General features: G+C 31.8%; 2 protein-coding genes and 1 long non-coding RNA gene across 12 annotated transcripts in view; 1 reads left to right on the top strand and 2 right to left on the bottom strand.

Annotated features, from left to right (window-relative positions):
• The window catches only part of LOC141460820 (uncharacterized), a 17,423-nt gene extending 13,564 nt beyond the window's left edge, over window positions 1-3,859 (bottom strand). The window contains exon 1 of one of the 2 annotated variants that reach the window (XM_074141185.1): window positions 3,529-3,859. In XM_074141185.1, coding sequence (XP_073997286.1) covers window positions 3,529-3,620 — 92 coding nt within the window. In that variant the 5' untranslated portion in view covers window positions 3,621-3,859. The remainder of the gene's footprint in view (window positions 1-3,528) is intronic. The other variant, XM_074141186.1, reaches the window with a different exon arrangement.
• LOC141460822 (uncharacterized) overlaps window positions 1-15,495 on the top strand; it is a 17,328-nt gene extending 1,833 nt beyond the window's left edge. Inside the window, exons 1-4 of one of the 8 annotated variants that reach the window (XM_074141191.1) lie at window positions 6,763-6,787; window positions 6,965-7,111; window positions 13,429-13,764; window positions 15,106-15,495. In XM_074141191.1, the coding sequence (XP_073997292.1) occupies window positions 7,082-7,111; window positions 13,429-13,764; window positions 15,106-15,390 (651 nt within the window). In that variant the 5' untranslated portion in view covers window positions 6,763-6,787; window positions 6,965-7,081 and the 3' untranslated portion in view covers window positions 15,391-15,495. Of the gene's footprint in view, window positions 1-6,762; window positions 6,788-6,964; window positions 7,112-8,650; window positions 8,881-10,937; window positions 11,073-11,670; window positions 11,885-12,812; window positions 12,953-13,428; window positions 13,765-15,105 lie in introns of those variants that run through there. The other 7 variants (XM_074141192.1, XM_074141197.1, XM_074141193.1 and 4 more) reach the window with 7 other exon arrangements.
• LOC141460827 (uncharacterized) lies at window positions 4,500-11,037 on the bottom strand. Of its 2 annotated transcripts, XR_012462384.1 has the most exons (4): window positions 10,900-11,037; window positions 10,671-10,820; window positions 8,019-8,147; window positions 4,500-5,500 (listed from the first exon to the last, which is right to left on the bottom strand). It is a non-coding gene; the product is annotated as an uncharacterized lncRNA (long non-coding RNA). The 2 variants fall into 2 exon arrangements; XR_012462383.1 differs by lacking the exon at window positions 4,500-5,500 and having other exon boundaries at window positions 6,565-8,147.

The following is a 15,495-nucleotide window of genomic DNA, read 5'->3' as shown; positions in this document are numbered from 1 at the left end:
CACTTAAGTTAAACTGATAATTTTTGAATGCCAACAATTTTGCATGTAGAAAAACAAGAGGTTTAATTTCTAGATTTACCACGACTACGATAAAACAACCACGCTGCGCTACTAGTTCTAGGTATAACCATAATTATCGTTTTATTGATGTGAATCTAACATTCAACTAAAATTCCAGTCAGAACTTTGAGAATGGGAGAAGGGTCAGTTAGATGTTAAAGTAATGTTAGAGAATAACAGTTATTTTACAATTTGAAATTTTGACTGATTTGTATCTCTATTAATAATAATTAAGGAAAATAACAGCAATTAGAAGGAATATCCCATAACGGTGATTTGAAAAATTGAACCAATTATTTTGTACACCACTTACCTTTCATTAATTTCTAGCTTTTCAAAAATATTACTATGTTATAGGATCAAGTAAAATGAGTGACATAGTAAATTTTTTTAAAGATAAAAAGTCAACCATGGATAGAAACTGCCGTTAATCAAAGGGTTTAGGGTATAGGGTGTTGGCCTGTACTGTGGGGCGGGGTCTTTAAGCTGGGTGAGGAAGAACTCAAAAATAAAATCTTCAATTACAGGGTGTCCGAACGTGCTTAATATTGTCGAAAGAGTACTTCTTTTTCGATCAACCAAAGAGAATACTGTCCATTTCTGGTAATCAACTATAAAACCATCATATGAACAATATAAAGTATTTGAGTACAACTCATAAAAAGATGGTTTTAAAAAATCTTCACCTGACAATGATTTTCTTATTTAATGAAAAGGCGAATATTTTTCAGCCAAAAATCCTTCTAGATGACTATATAGTCATAAATTTTGATGTAATCGCTCGACCTACAGCCAGTAATTCCATCTCACGCACAGCATTTTATTCCTTTTTCATTGAGGGGTAAAACCAAAATAAACTCACCTTTCTGATTAAATAACTTATTTAATGAAACAAAATCACTGACGTTGAAAATTCGTTTTCAATTTGTAGCCTTCTGAGAACCTTCCTCTCTGTTCGAAAGTGGAACTTGCCTAAATCATCTGAAAGCTTTTTAGTTCTACGCAAAGATTTGCTTCAATAGCTGTAGCTAGAAGTTTTACTATTTATTAATTGTGAAGATTTACCACGACTACGATAAAACAACCACGCTGCGCTACTAGTTCTAGGTATAACCATAATTATCGTTTTATTGATGTGAATCTAACATTCAACTAAAATTCCAGTCAGAACTTTGAGAATGGGAGAAGGGTCAGTTAGATGTTAAAGTAATGTTAGAGAATAACAGTTATTTTACAATTTGAAATTTTGACTGATTTGTATCTCTATTAATAATAATTAAGGAAAATAACAGCAATTAGAAGGAATATCCCATAACGGTGATTTGAAAAATTGAACCAATTATTTTGTACACCACTTACCTTTCATTCCCCATTATCAACAAGAACTGATCATAGATAAGAATTTAGTCAAAATGAATACTTAAAAAGCACTGCATAGATCTTACGAGTCTTTATGAGGGAAAGTAAAATCTTATTGTGGAAAGTAAATGAACTTCTAGAGTAGTACTAAAGTAGAGCATAAATAAAGTAGCCCTCTGCTGACCCTTGGCAGCCATATTGACCTGAGACGCTAATGCACCTATCCCATATTCTGCACGCGATCTTTTGATATACAATAGTGGATTACTGGAGTATGTTTAACATTTTCTTTTCAATTTTAAACTAACATTTTTTTAATTATTTTGAAACAGTTAAAAATTGGTGATGTGTTTAAAGGAAACCAATGAACAAATAAGCAATTTCTTACACATTACAGCTATATTACTTCTAACAATACAGAGTCCTAACATGAATACGAGTACGAGTGGACATGCTTATGTTATACCAGTTAGTAATGGACATTGAATCACCTAGAATATGGCTATTCGTAGATGTGGGCTGCAACAGCACCTCTGATTATTATCTTAGATTAAATCTAAAAATTTCAAACACAATTTGTCTAAATGTTATACTTTCTATACTAGAAAATATTTGGATTACGCCAGAAATCCATCAACCAGATAGAATGATTTATCAGTTTTCCTCGTCGTTCTCTAAAATGGCTACAACCATATTTTTTTAATTTCGTAAACTTAAAAAAAAAATAAATTAATACCTATTTTTAGACATTCTATTTACAGGCGGGTTTTTACAACCAACTACCAAATTAGGTGTCATATTCTGCATGCGACTGGAACCTAAATGTTCACGGTACATTGTTTAATAACTTCCCTTGATCAATTATTAGCACTAGGGGAGCTTTATCACTCATAGCAAGTGGAGAATCTCATACATAATACATTGGAGCGGATTATCAACAAAATCTGTTCATCGCTACATTCCGTTCAAAAACTAAATTAAAAAAGTTGTAATCACTGTTAATCTGGCACTTTTAGTAAAATGTTTTTATTTGTACTGGTTCTTCACCTTTTAGAACAGTGTTATGCAACCTACAGCACACCAAATTTTATATTTTATTCTGTGTGGTACACCACAAACTTTTTAGTTCACTAAAGAAAATACATTATTAAAAATGTATAGTGATATATTTTTTTACACCTTACACTGTTTATTATTCGAAGTCGAGGAATTCTATTCTGTTTAATAAAGTGCGGAATTGTCTCAATCTCATCTTATAACATCCCAGGTAATAAAACCATTTACTCAGGTTATCTGGGGAAGTTTTTTTGGATGAGAGATGGAAGCCAGGAGTCAGGATCACCACAAGCTGGGCCAACATACTTTCCCATCATTGTCTTTCAAGATATTCTGAAGAAGATCCTCCTAAATTAAATGAAACTGGAAAGATGCTAGTGAAAGAATAGACTCCAGCGACACTTGTCAACTACCTAGATGTTCAAAGAAAACTAACAAGGACCACCTTCTAAAGTCAACAACCTCCTTGACATTACGCCTCCAGATTGTATTTTTTTTTGAAGATGACTTCACCAGATGAAGGGAATTAATCTCGCCAGAGAAGAATTTGGAAGAAGAGAGCCAGCAATAAAGAATCACCAATCTCTGTACAAACTTACACTTCCCTAATAATGATCTTCGGAATATTCAGAAAAAAACTGAACGTTATTACCCTCTGTTACTGCTTGGGTCTTCCAAGGAAACACCAAGAACAGTGGAAGTTGTGACATCCACTTTCTGATGTCAACAAACTCTTCACCCAGAAAAGAAACAACCAATAAAAGTCTACCTATTTCAGCTGTTTTATTTTTTCCTGTTTAAGAAATTATTTTAAACAATCGCATGAAGAAGTGATATGCCAGGATACGACGTGGTACACAGATAGAAGGAACTCTTCTTTAGCGAATAGCAAAAGTGCAGTGAACAAAATTTAAAAATTTAAGAAGTTTAATGTTATATTATTCAAATTTAATTGTAGTACAGTGAATGAGTTGCCAAATTTTCGAAAATATAAAAACTTACTTTCATCTATTGAAATAAGATATTAGCTGAATCTAGAAAGAAAATCCAAACCTGTGGTTATTAATGGCCGAAGAAGATCTGACGGCACGTAGAGTTCCCGAATGATACACAGCGCTATCCCAGCTATCATCGCTCACGCTCATCTTCTAGCTCTTCTACGTGGATAACCACTGAAGCACCCCCCTCTTAAGCCACCATTCAACCATGTGTACACCTTTGTTTCTATAGCAACCAATGCCACAACTATCGATCAATTATGGACATTGTCGCGATATTGTTTACATCATTTTTTTTTTTTTACTCTGAAATTTTTGTATAATTTTGGTATTTTTAGACGGAAAACAAAGAAAAGATTAATGTTGCATTTTCAGCTATTAAATGAAACGTTGCTAGGCATTCAAGTAGTCATTGCTTTACATGTGATAAAAAAATTATCCACATGATTAATAATTCACAGTTAGTAAGATTATTAATTTGCTAAAATTAAAAGTTAATAAAAATTAAGATTATGTATCTGATGTGAGGTGAAACATTCAAATGACTCCTCTTAAAATAATTTAGGTCCCAAAAAAAAATTTTGAAACAATTTTATTGAACTGAATTTATGAACAAAATTTATTTAGTAAAGAATCATTTACACGCGAAAATTTTTTGTTTCAATAGTGGGATTTTGCTTATACATATGTATTTTAATTCCTGCTAACATAAAACAGAAAATGTGGCTATTATAACACTAAGGCTGGAAACATAGTGGAGCGGCGAGCAAAGCGATGATAGCTGCTTCAAATCAAAGAGAGCGACGAGCAGCGAGCAAAGATTCGCATGCACATAGTGACGAGTTTAGTCGCGTTCTCCTTTCGACAAAACAAGATGGAGGAACTATTTTTATATGAAAATTCTTCGTTGAAACTTTGGTATTTGCAGCAGCTTAGTAGTAGGAGCTGCAGTGTACATGACATAAATAAGTCTAGAAATGAACTTGGTGAATTTCATCACTTGTACCAACAACTTCGGCAGCATCCTGGCAAGTTTCATGCGTATTTTCGAATGTCTATATCAACATTTGATTACATACTAGCCCAGTGTAACCCCATTAATCAAAATCAAATTTTATTGTTTTTGAGTAATACAGCTCATAACATGAGTTAGGCACAATATAGAAAAATTAACTATGTAGGTTATTTACTAAATACAAATCTGTGTAACCCCATTAATCCTAGCAGTTACTTTAAGATAAGAAAATCAAAATAAATAAAAATAAAATAGAAATATATGCAGATAAAAAGAAATTAGTCAATTAAAAAAACACAATAATTTTATTAAATCACTACACCATGATTTGTCGTAAATTAATGTTGTTCATCTGAAAAACTGGAGTAGTACGACGCTACAGAAGAAGGATTGGAGAATTCGTCCTGATCAGAAGTAGTAGGACGTGAAAATGTAATTTAATTTTGCCTAGTATTTAGATGAAAGTTAGCATTAAGGGATTGAGAACCAAATTAAATGTAGCAAATTCTCCATTAACTACTAATTGTTAATTAATTTAAACTATTAATTATTAAAAACTATTGTAGCTTCACAAATACTATGGCCCCACAGAGGTTTCTTTAAACAAACTAAACCAATAAATGTATCAATATCCATAACCTTTGAAAAATAACCTTTACAAATTGAGCGCGATGAGAGCGAAGAAATCAAACATGTCATAACGCTTCGCTCTACTCTCTAGAGATAGCGTTGCTCTATCTTCGCTTTGCTCGCCACTATGCGCGGTCCCATATGTTTACTTGTGTTTGATTTCGCCGCTTTGCTCTTCGCTATCATCGCCGCTTTGCTCGCCGCTCCACTATGTTTCCAGCCTAAATGACATTTTAACTCACCTTACCTCCAAAACTCAAAACCTCAAAAGTACATTCCAGTGAAAAGGTTTATGATAGATATAGATAATTTCCATGTTTGTATCCAGAATACAAAGTTTATAGGGCATTTTTGGAGTCGATTTCGAGTAAATTTCAAAAACCTGAAAAACAAAACAAAATATATTCATTATGATTAATTTTTTCCAAAAGTTTATTATTGGTTCTCCTGGTGGTTCCAATTCGAAATATCAACTTCAAAATTTCTACGATTATCTGTTTTCAAAGTTATGCTGACGACACAGATATAAATGTGGCACACAATATATTTGGATGTCGCGTCACATTCCTTACAGACATTCACTTCTATCTTCGATAATTCAACTATAGTTTTAAGTTAATCAGCCAATCATCGATACACTGACCTCGGCGGGTTGGGATATCTGCTTCAAATGGGTTTCCATTCATTTTGGTGTCCAAAGAGCTGGAGTACGCCGATGGGAAGGCTAAGGAAGCTTAGGGAAAAAATGATGTACCAACTCCAGTGCAGCACGTAACAATCTGGAGGATTCTTAGAACAAGATTCCCTGACAGCAGGTATTGCATAATTTGTTTGGAGAGCTTAATGGTTGCATTCCCTTTAATATGTCCCGAAAGCATTCAATCGTTGGTTCTAGTTGGGTCAGTTTGGGGAGGTTGATAGTCCCAACTCCTGTCTGTAAGGAGAGATGCTTCTAGAAATTAAATGAAGGACAGGCTTTTAAGATATTAGACGACTGCTCACACGACAAACAACTTCTTTTAATTATATTTCGACTATACATTGGACTTCCCGCCAATGGCATGACATTGAATATAATACTACATTCAGCGAAATCGCACTTCCGACTGATTTTCGACCAAAAAAACTTCCATTTATAATAGCTAGGAACAAGAAATAAATGAGGAAGTCGAAACGTTCAATTTTGTAAAAATAAAAAAACAATATGATAGTATTCTTCACCAATTTTTATCCACCAATTTATTATTAGAAAAAGAAATTTATTTTATAAAATATTTTTTAATCTCGCTACTTTATGGTGCTATAATTGTAAAGACTAGAAATACCAGTACTTATATTTTTTGTATTGCTTGTTTACATTGATTAGTTTCCATTCAAACAATATTTCTATTATTTTGTTTATTGCATAAAAAAAAAAAAAACTGCATTGTATCCAAAAAACAATAGCAACGTTCATTCACCTGTAACGGACCAAACGCCCTGCAGGGCATATTTCTTTTGTTTTTATAAACTGCTTTGAGTAAAAATTGTTGTCCATAGTTCAATTTTTGAATTCAAGCATGAAATTTATATCAGTTGAAATGTAATGAAATAACAGCAAGCCCTTTATTATTATTTTTTTGTATGTACATATGTATCAACAATTGAATATTATCTTAGAATAAATCAGGTAGGAATAATGATAATACTTTTGAAGCTTAATACTATTACTATTAGTTTTTTAGTTTGGATTTGACTTAATTAATTTGGTCAATGCTTAACTTAAGCTAGATTGAACATCCTATTAGTAGATGAATTATCGATGTAGCTATGAAAGAAATATTCATAAAATAATCGCACATTACAGAAAGATATCGATAGTAATTGGATCAGTGAAATTAAGATATGATAGAAACTGAAACTTTAAAGATGCGTATCGAAAGTACAGACGGGGACTTTGAGATGAATTAAAGGTAAACGTTATATGTCAAGATACAATCAAAAGGACTTCATCGTAAGTAGCGAATAATGAAAACAATAAAATATTTCAAGTATTTAGCGTCTAGAAAAGACCAAGAGTTTTTTAAAAAATAAGAACAAAATTACAGGATCATTGGGTTTTAATGTTCGGATGCTGTTAGTCTTCTAAAAAGCTCAGATGTTAACGCATCTTAAATTAATTAAAATTTAACCATTTTTTCCTATTTTCTATCTTTTTATTTGAGAGAGAGAAATTCTAGGGTTTACCTTGTATTAATACCATTATATACTTTGTAATTGTTTAATACGTATCTCGGTTATTTGTGGCCCTTTGCTATATAATTTTTTCTATGTTTTTGTAGTCTATTACATTGTATAGTGCTTAAAAAAAACAATGCTGAAGTCACAGTAAACCGTCTACAAAGGTGGTAGAGTTAGCAATTATCTTGATTGTCTGGTTATTTACCTTAACTGGTATTTACCTTAACTGAACCTAGTAAGGATCCTTGACTTCGGATATCATTTCCAATATATTTCTTTCGTTAACTTGTGAACTTGATTTCGCTGATAGCTAATCCATATTATTAGGCATATCGGAACAATTTGTATTTGTATCAATAAATTAATAGTAATCAATTCTAATCGTTTATTTCTGCATGAAATAACACTCAAGCATAATTTGCACGTAAGCAGTCTTAAAATTATTGACATAGACCTCAAAAATGATTTTTAAAGTAGACTTCATACATAGAGCTGCTGAAGAAGAGCCTACACTAGTATTGAAACGTTGGAAACCATTCAAAAGAGACATTTCGAGACTTATACCTTTTTAAACAAAACGTAGACGTAAACGTAGATATTATTGAACAAAACAAGATTTTAAAGCACTCTAAACATCTGGCCTGAACGGTCTTTCGGTATGTTAAGTCAATCTGAATTACCTATCGCGCTAGAGTTGAATCACTTGATTACATAACTCCATGGAATCTGTTGAATTTCCAATTTCCTACTTGAAGAGTTTTGGTATTAATAACAAGGATTGTCTTCTGAGTGTCGATTCGACCCTTTCTCTGAAAAGAAGAAATAAAATTAAAATACATCGAATTTGAATGTAATCTTTAATAAATAAGAAACTTATTTGTTTCAATCTACGGTACAAACATAAACATTTTCATGAAAATTAGATAAACTTGTTTGCTGTCCATCATACAGCAGAATATCAGTTAACCAGTTTATAATTCTTGCAAAAAAGCCGGAGGCAAAACTGTCTTTGAACTATAACAAAAGAGTATTGAATTGGATACAACCTACTTCCACGGTACCTTAAGAAAGGTAGTTGTTACATAGCGGTCATTGAGTTTCAGAATCACATATAGGTTAGTTGAAAATATAATCATATTTTTATCAAGACAAATTGATGCACTTATCGAGAAACGTAAATTGAGAATTTGTGTAAGACAGCAAGCACTGTTGGGAGAAGGAGCTAGGGCAGGTCTACAATTAAATTATTTTTCTATAAGTTGAGACTGCACTTCATTTAGGCTGGTTTCTAGGAAAGGGGGTGAATGTAAACATTCCTCCGAAGTGCAGTTTCAATAATTGAATAATATTTATGGACTTTTAATGATTACAGAAAATTCAAATTTAGTTCGATACCTTCATAGTTAATTAATGAACACAATAACAACAGCTCTACATCAAACTAATGTTAGTCGCAAAATTAGTGGTCAAAAATGAAATTTCGTGTACCCAAAGAGGTTAGAAGATATTTATTTTGTATTCAATATCCAGTAACCCTCTCAGGTAAGTAGTAAATATATACAGATAAGGTGTAAGCAATGAATATTGGCGCACCGACCAGTTCACTCTTCATAACCAAATTACAACAGATATATTTCTTATTCATTTTGCACGTTATTTTTTATATTATTTTATTTGAAGTAAAGGAATGAGATGGAGTTATTCTTAAGTATTTGTAACGGTTGAATACTTCAATCGGTTAGTCTTTTTTGTTTATTTCCAAACTTCACAATTACTTAATTTCCCTCCTCCGTATGTTTTATATTCATTGGATGCATTACGGCAATAACCAAAAAATCATTTTCTGGGAGTTTAAGAGAATTGATTCTCCATGCTATTAAATGACTTGTATTTTCATAAAAATATAACAAAGCTACATTAATGGGATGCAATGAATAACTGTTTTTTATGCATACATAGAGTGGCGCACCGTTTAGTTCCACCCCTGGCTAGTCTGAAAACGACTCCTCAGCAAATGATATCAGTAAAATTTCTTCTTAAGGAGCCACTGAAGTGAGGATATATTCAAAATCCTTAAGGCAACCCAATGATTAAAAATTATCTTAATATTACTTATAAAATATTTAAAAGAACATAAAATAGCAGATGTTGCAAACAAAAAACCAAAAAAATACGATTACAAGAAAATATTATTATTTTAACATTAGGAACTTTAAACTTCTCAATTACGGAAACATACAGAAAATCTTGTCTCTTTAATATCAAAACGGCGTTATTGAAAAATTATTATAATCCTAAAATTCTAAATTCATAAATAATTCCTTTTCAACTTTCGTCTCAATTCCTACTTCACACTAATCGGTTTCATTTCTTGAAAATAAGAGATAATGTAAATAATAAAGTCTGCTTTTCTTACAATATTTCAACCATGACTTTGTTTCATACCACTATTTTTTTGAATCGTCACGTAAATTTACTAGATTTTTTTAATTTAAATTTACTCTTTCTTAAAGACACATTTGGATCGATGGTAATTCTATTCAAATATCTATTATATTTCAGTTTTCTAAAGGCATTATTATAATTATTAGATTATAATCTAAGAAACAAGTTCATTGCCAAAACTTCTTACGATTTTTTCTTTAGTCTAACGAGAGGAGCGTGGCCGATCATTATCTTGTCGAATAAAACTTTTGTTTGTAATTGACTGAAACTAGACATCATGATCACTTTTCATAGTTTCATATTCATTTGTGATGAATTTCAGCATGAAACGCACAACATATTGTTTTTTAAATTGCCCTCTTGCCCCAACAGTTTCACTGTTCAGTCAGTAATTCAGTCATTAATCACCTAAGATTTTGCTAGTACATCCTTTCTTACCAATGACACCATTTTCTTTCGTTTTGCTTCTACAAGCTTACGTCTGATTTATTTACATCCGTAGAACGTAAATAAAAATGCAAAGTAAAAAGAAAATTGGTCGGATAAAAGTCCAATTCCCGATGTGCACGCCCGATTAATTTCTTCTTTCTCAAGGCAGTGGATAAAGAAAAAACCTCGTGTTAAATGTAAGCTCACCAACTGGAAGGAAAATGTCTCAACTCTCAACAAATTTGGCATAATGGGTAAACGATGGGGAGTAAACACAACAGATGTAATACAACCGCGGTGATTTCTTTATCATAATTATGCGTAACTGGTCTTAAACCAGAATTAAACATTTTCTTTATGAGTTTACATTTTCACAAAACTTTGTTAAGTATGTAATGACTTTTAAAATTTGAACAATTTGATTTGACTATATCAATCGTTAAAATGATATAACTTACCTCAATAATGCGGTTAGTGATGTAATCTACAATTAGTAACGATGAAATTAGCAACATTAATAGTGTATTCAAATATTACACTATCTAGCATTAAGAATGTTGGTACCTTTACAACGCATAACTTGTGCATATTGAATATTGGTATTAGTTCTAAATAAATGAATATTTTTATATTATAAATAATAATATTGGAATATGAAATATAATAAAAGCAGTAGAGTTTAGTAACCTTTACATAATGGAGATCTTAAGACGGCGCGCTGGAGTAGGAGTTAGCTGTGGTCCTGGTATATAAGCCGCTGGACATTTCTAACTATCTCGTAGTGGTCTCTGTTCTATATACAGTTTTATATTTTTACCTGTATTTCAACTATTTATTAATATTAAGTCATGGCCTACAGGGTGAGTTGTTAAAGTGCTTTCTTTAATTTTTCTTCGTTCAGTGAAAACTAATTCCATCTCTAACGGATCAGTTTTTGTTCATCTTTGCTTCTTCATTTGGAGTGATGTGTGCGTTCCCCAAATTTCAATAATAATTTGAGATTAACAAAACATATCCACCCCCACCGAGATTAGCAGAAAAGATGTTAGAAACCGTTACAAGGACAAAATAAATTTAGGAAAATTAAGTATTAAGTTTTACAGATGCATTTAAGGTAACTGCGAGTGAAATGATTTGTGATCATAGATTGAATTTTAATTTTTTTATGAATCAAAATACTGTTGTGACGTAATTATTTGAATTTCATTTAGAATGCAAGTACAATAATTTTATGTGAAAATTCCTTCAAGAACGGCATTTACACTAAATTTCCCAGCAAGTTTAGTAAATAACAATATATATGCAGGTAACGGCGAGTCCGAAGTTAAAAAAACAACTACATGTAAACTTGTAAACTAACTTACTCACGTAGTACCAACATTCTTCTATCAGTAAAATCATTTTATGGAATGGATTTTTAATTTTTTAAATATTTCTCCCAAAATTGCTTAAAGATTCTCTTAAACGAGATCTACTAATTGCTAACATGCAGATCTATTATTCTTTATTAGTTATATTATCTAAGGAAAATTCGAGTGAGGGAACATCTGAGGGAGGAAGGTGATTATCTGTCCTCTGAATTAACAGCATAATGTAAGCTCCTCATATGTTATTAAAGTGAATTACTACCTCTTTGATGAATAGAATTTTTCAACTTTACTTAGATTTTCTCGTAAGTCTTTTACCATTTACTTTAAACTTCTTATATACATTTCCCAGGAAGTTTGATATTCATAAACCGTCAATTTATATGATGACTAATACCTATAAAAATGTATAGTTCTGAGCGTTCGCAAATATTCTTTTCATCCTCATTTAAATTTGAAGGATACTACGAATTTTGTAAACAAACATTCATTGAATAATTTTTTTTAAACAGGCAAAACTCTCTGTTACCAGCCACAACTACATCTATTACTGTCACCTGTGTTAGCAGTTGTTTATTTTTACGGATCTCTTGAGAAGAATTCTTTTCATAAATAAAATATTCTGATTTGGGCAGAACGAGATAACCTTGATAAAATATTATTAACTAAATTAGAAAAAAAAGATTAGAGTAAACAATAACTACCACTAAGGCAACAATAAGGCCCGACTAACTGCTATAAACGATTATTTTGTAAAATATCAATGCAAGTCCAGCGTGCTTAAGCTCGTTGAAGCAGCCAGTTCAAGTCTAGTTGGAACAATCTCGTACTTGTCAAGCCCTTAAAATCGTGGTTTCTTGATCATTTAAGCAGAACTAGCGATGAAAGCTTTCGGCCAGACCCAGGATGACCATAAAACCATTTAAGCTACAGTGTCCAGTCAGTACACCAAATGACATATATAGATGATACATCGAACATGTAATGTTAGTGAATGGCATTACTGTAACAAGGTAGAGGACGTCATTCGGATGACTGAACTCTTGACGAGTAAACTGAATAAAAAATATATATCAACTTATAGCCTGAGTAGGTTTGACATGAAAATTTTGTGTGTTTCCAATCAGTTTATATAATTGAGAATTCCGCACTTGGGAAATGAAAACTCCTGTGATCACGTTTTACCCTGGTGTCTTTTCTAGACTCGCAAGTCTAATAAAATAGAACAGGTGATCCAACAGATCCCCTACATCTGGTAAATGGTTACAAATAAATGGGTCAATCCCACAAAATCTAACTAATCTAAGTTTACGCATATTTTTAGTTTAAAAAATTGTTTAGAATGCACACAACAGGTGGATTCATATATCAGGGTATTAAGTCATTTTATCTTTTCTTAGAGCTGGAGTTTCCAAAATAAATTATTCTCTCAGTTATTATTACTTTTTTTGTACCATTATTATCAGAAAACTTTAATACGATATGTTCATTGCTTGCACTGGGAAGATACACTTGTAATTGTTGCTAAAGTTCTGCGGAAAGCAGAGAGAAAAACAAATGTTTAGTAAAACTTTTCTATAACCTCCTTTGAACAGTCCCTTCCCTACTTTTCTTAATATATATTTCTATTTTATTTACAATTTCTTGCGTCTACATTTAGAATAATTTCTTTTCTAAATTTTTGGGGAAAATCTCATATATGAGATGTTCAGATAATAAGATTCATAGACTAAAGCTAGTTTCATTTAATTGATTGTAAATGAAATTATACCTAATTGCACTTCAGCTCATTAAAGTATGTTGTTATTATGCATAACAACAGGTGAAACTTAATTATTTTTCTGTGCAGGTACTGGTGTTAGCCAGCGCAGTGATTAGTTGTCTAGCGGATGATGATTTTGACTTTGCATCAAATTATAAGAGGCCACCTCCAGCAATACTGATGCATAAACAAGCTTTAAGACAGGACGGAGCGTTCAATTTTGTATTCGCGGCTGAGAACGGTTTGAAACAAGGTGAGACAATAGCACCAGATGGTACTAGAACCGGTGCTTATTCATATGTTGATCCAAACGGGCAGACAATATCAGTGAAGTATACAGCTGGTAAGGATGGATTCAAAATCATTGAAGGAAATCATGTACCCACAGCTCCACCACATCTTGCTGCTCAACCATCGCAACAAGTAAGAATAAAGTTAAATCGTTAATTTTAAAATTAATTCAATTCTAATTTGAGAAAGAAAAAGTAGATTGAATTCAAGTGGGATTCTTCTGAAACTTTTTGTTTCATCCTATTTTTCTCTAAACTGCTCCAACTAACTGCATTAAACTTTATACGCTATTAAACTTACGCTTATGCCTTTTACTGCTATATGTATATATTTTACCAGCAAAATCATTTTAGATGTGTTTTAGAATCTCAATTGAGTAGTTCTATTTTAATGAATCAACACAACTAACCTTTAGAAAAATCATAAGTTTGAAAAATTTAAGAGTAAGTCGTATATGTATATAGTCACACTATATTTTTGTTTTAATTTATTACTTCGATTTGCACATATGCACAAAAGAATTTTTTGCCAAAGCATGGTTTTTTACGGCCACCACAGTTAATTTTGTATTAAAAAATAATTTTAATACGATAAAATTGTAATAAGGTCAAAATATTATTTTATTTATTTTTTTGAATTATAATTTGTATTTTTTTTTTTTTTATTTAATTATAGCCATATTTAGCTTTCTCCAGCTGATGATTTAGATTAAATTTGGAGGTCGTCTCGCTTTATCCTTCCGCACATATGATTAAAAATGACTCACAGTCTGGTTATAATCTCAACCATCCTCTCTTGCCCTGTTGTTTGCCAAGAAATAAAGTACTATTCAGTCACAGCCATTAAAAAAGTAACTAAGCAATATTGGGAAGGTATTAGCTCGGTGGTTAGAGGAAACGAGTAATTCTGAATTCCAATGCGGTGATCACAGGTTGAAATCCAGCTGCACTGGAAAAAGCTCAGGGCAATTTTAAAATTAAAAAATAAATATAATAAGCAATATCTTTAACTAATAAATCTTTTTCTTTTTACGCAATTTGCTTTGATTAAAAATTATATCACTGTTTAGTAAGCATTTTAATTACCACGTCCGCAAAAAAAAAAAATTAAATTCAGTGATAAACCTCTCAGAAATCAAGAAAAGTAGGAGAGTAGACTAAAACACATGTATTCACCTTGAGCTCATAGACTTCATCACATCGATGAGTGTAATTTATTACAACATACCGTAAGACAATTGAGAACCAACCACTTAAACTAGTGTGTGATAGAAATCTGCAACATATCACTGTAAGAACTTGATAAATAAAACCTAAAACTATTGATGGCAATATGAACCTATAAAAATAAAGTGCCATCTGCGATTCTGAATAATATTTGAGGTTTCATAATAGTTATAGTTTTCTTCTAGGTTTTTATTTTGTATTTAACTGAACTTTTTGTATCGTTTATTGTTTTTATCCCTTTTCTCAGCCTTATCAAGAGTTTCAACCCTACCAGCAAGCAAGGTCAAGTTATAACAGTGAAGAATATGAACCAGTACCTGTTTATGGGCCGAACGCACCAAATGATCTAAGTGGACCAACGTCTTCGGACCATCGTTCTGCAATTCCTGTTTATGAACGACCAGAACCGCCAACATTTAGAGCGCCGATGCACAGGCCAAAACAAATAAATCAATATGTACCAAGACCAGAAGATCAGCACAAAGGTCCTCATAGTTTTGGTAAAGGATACTCATTTGAATTTAGCGGGTGATATAATGGAACATAAATAATAATAAATCTATAAATATGAAAACTTTATTGTACAAATAACTGTGACATTATTTCTTTGTTTTTAATAAAATTGTAATCCAATTAA

The sequence above is a fragment of the Rhodnius prolixus genome, unplaced genomic scaffold (genome assembly GCF_049639745.1).
Source record: "Rhodnius prolixus isolate KJV_2025 unplaced genomic scaffold, Rpr scaffold_6, whole genome shotgun sequence".
Classification (NCBI taxonomy): domain Eukaryota; kingdom Metazoa; phylum Arthropoda; class Insecta; order Hemiptera; family Reduviidae; genus Rhodnius; species Rhodnius prolixus.
Note: the sequence above shows the minus strand (reverse complement) of the source record. Positions and strands in the feature narration are given on the sequence as shown.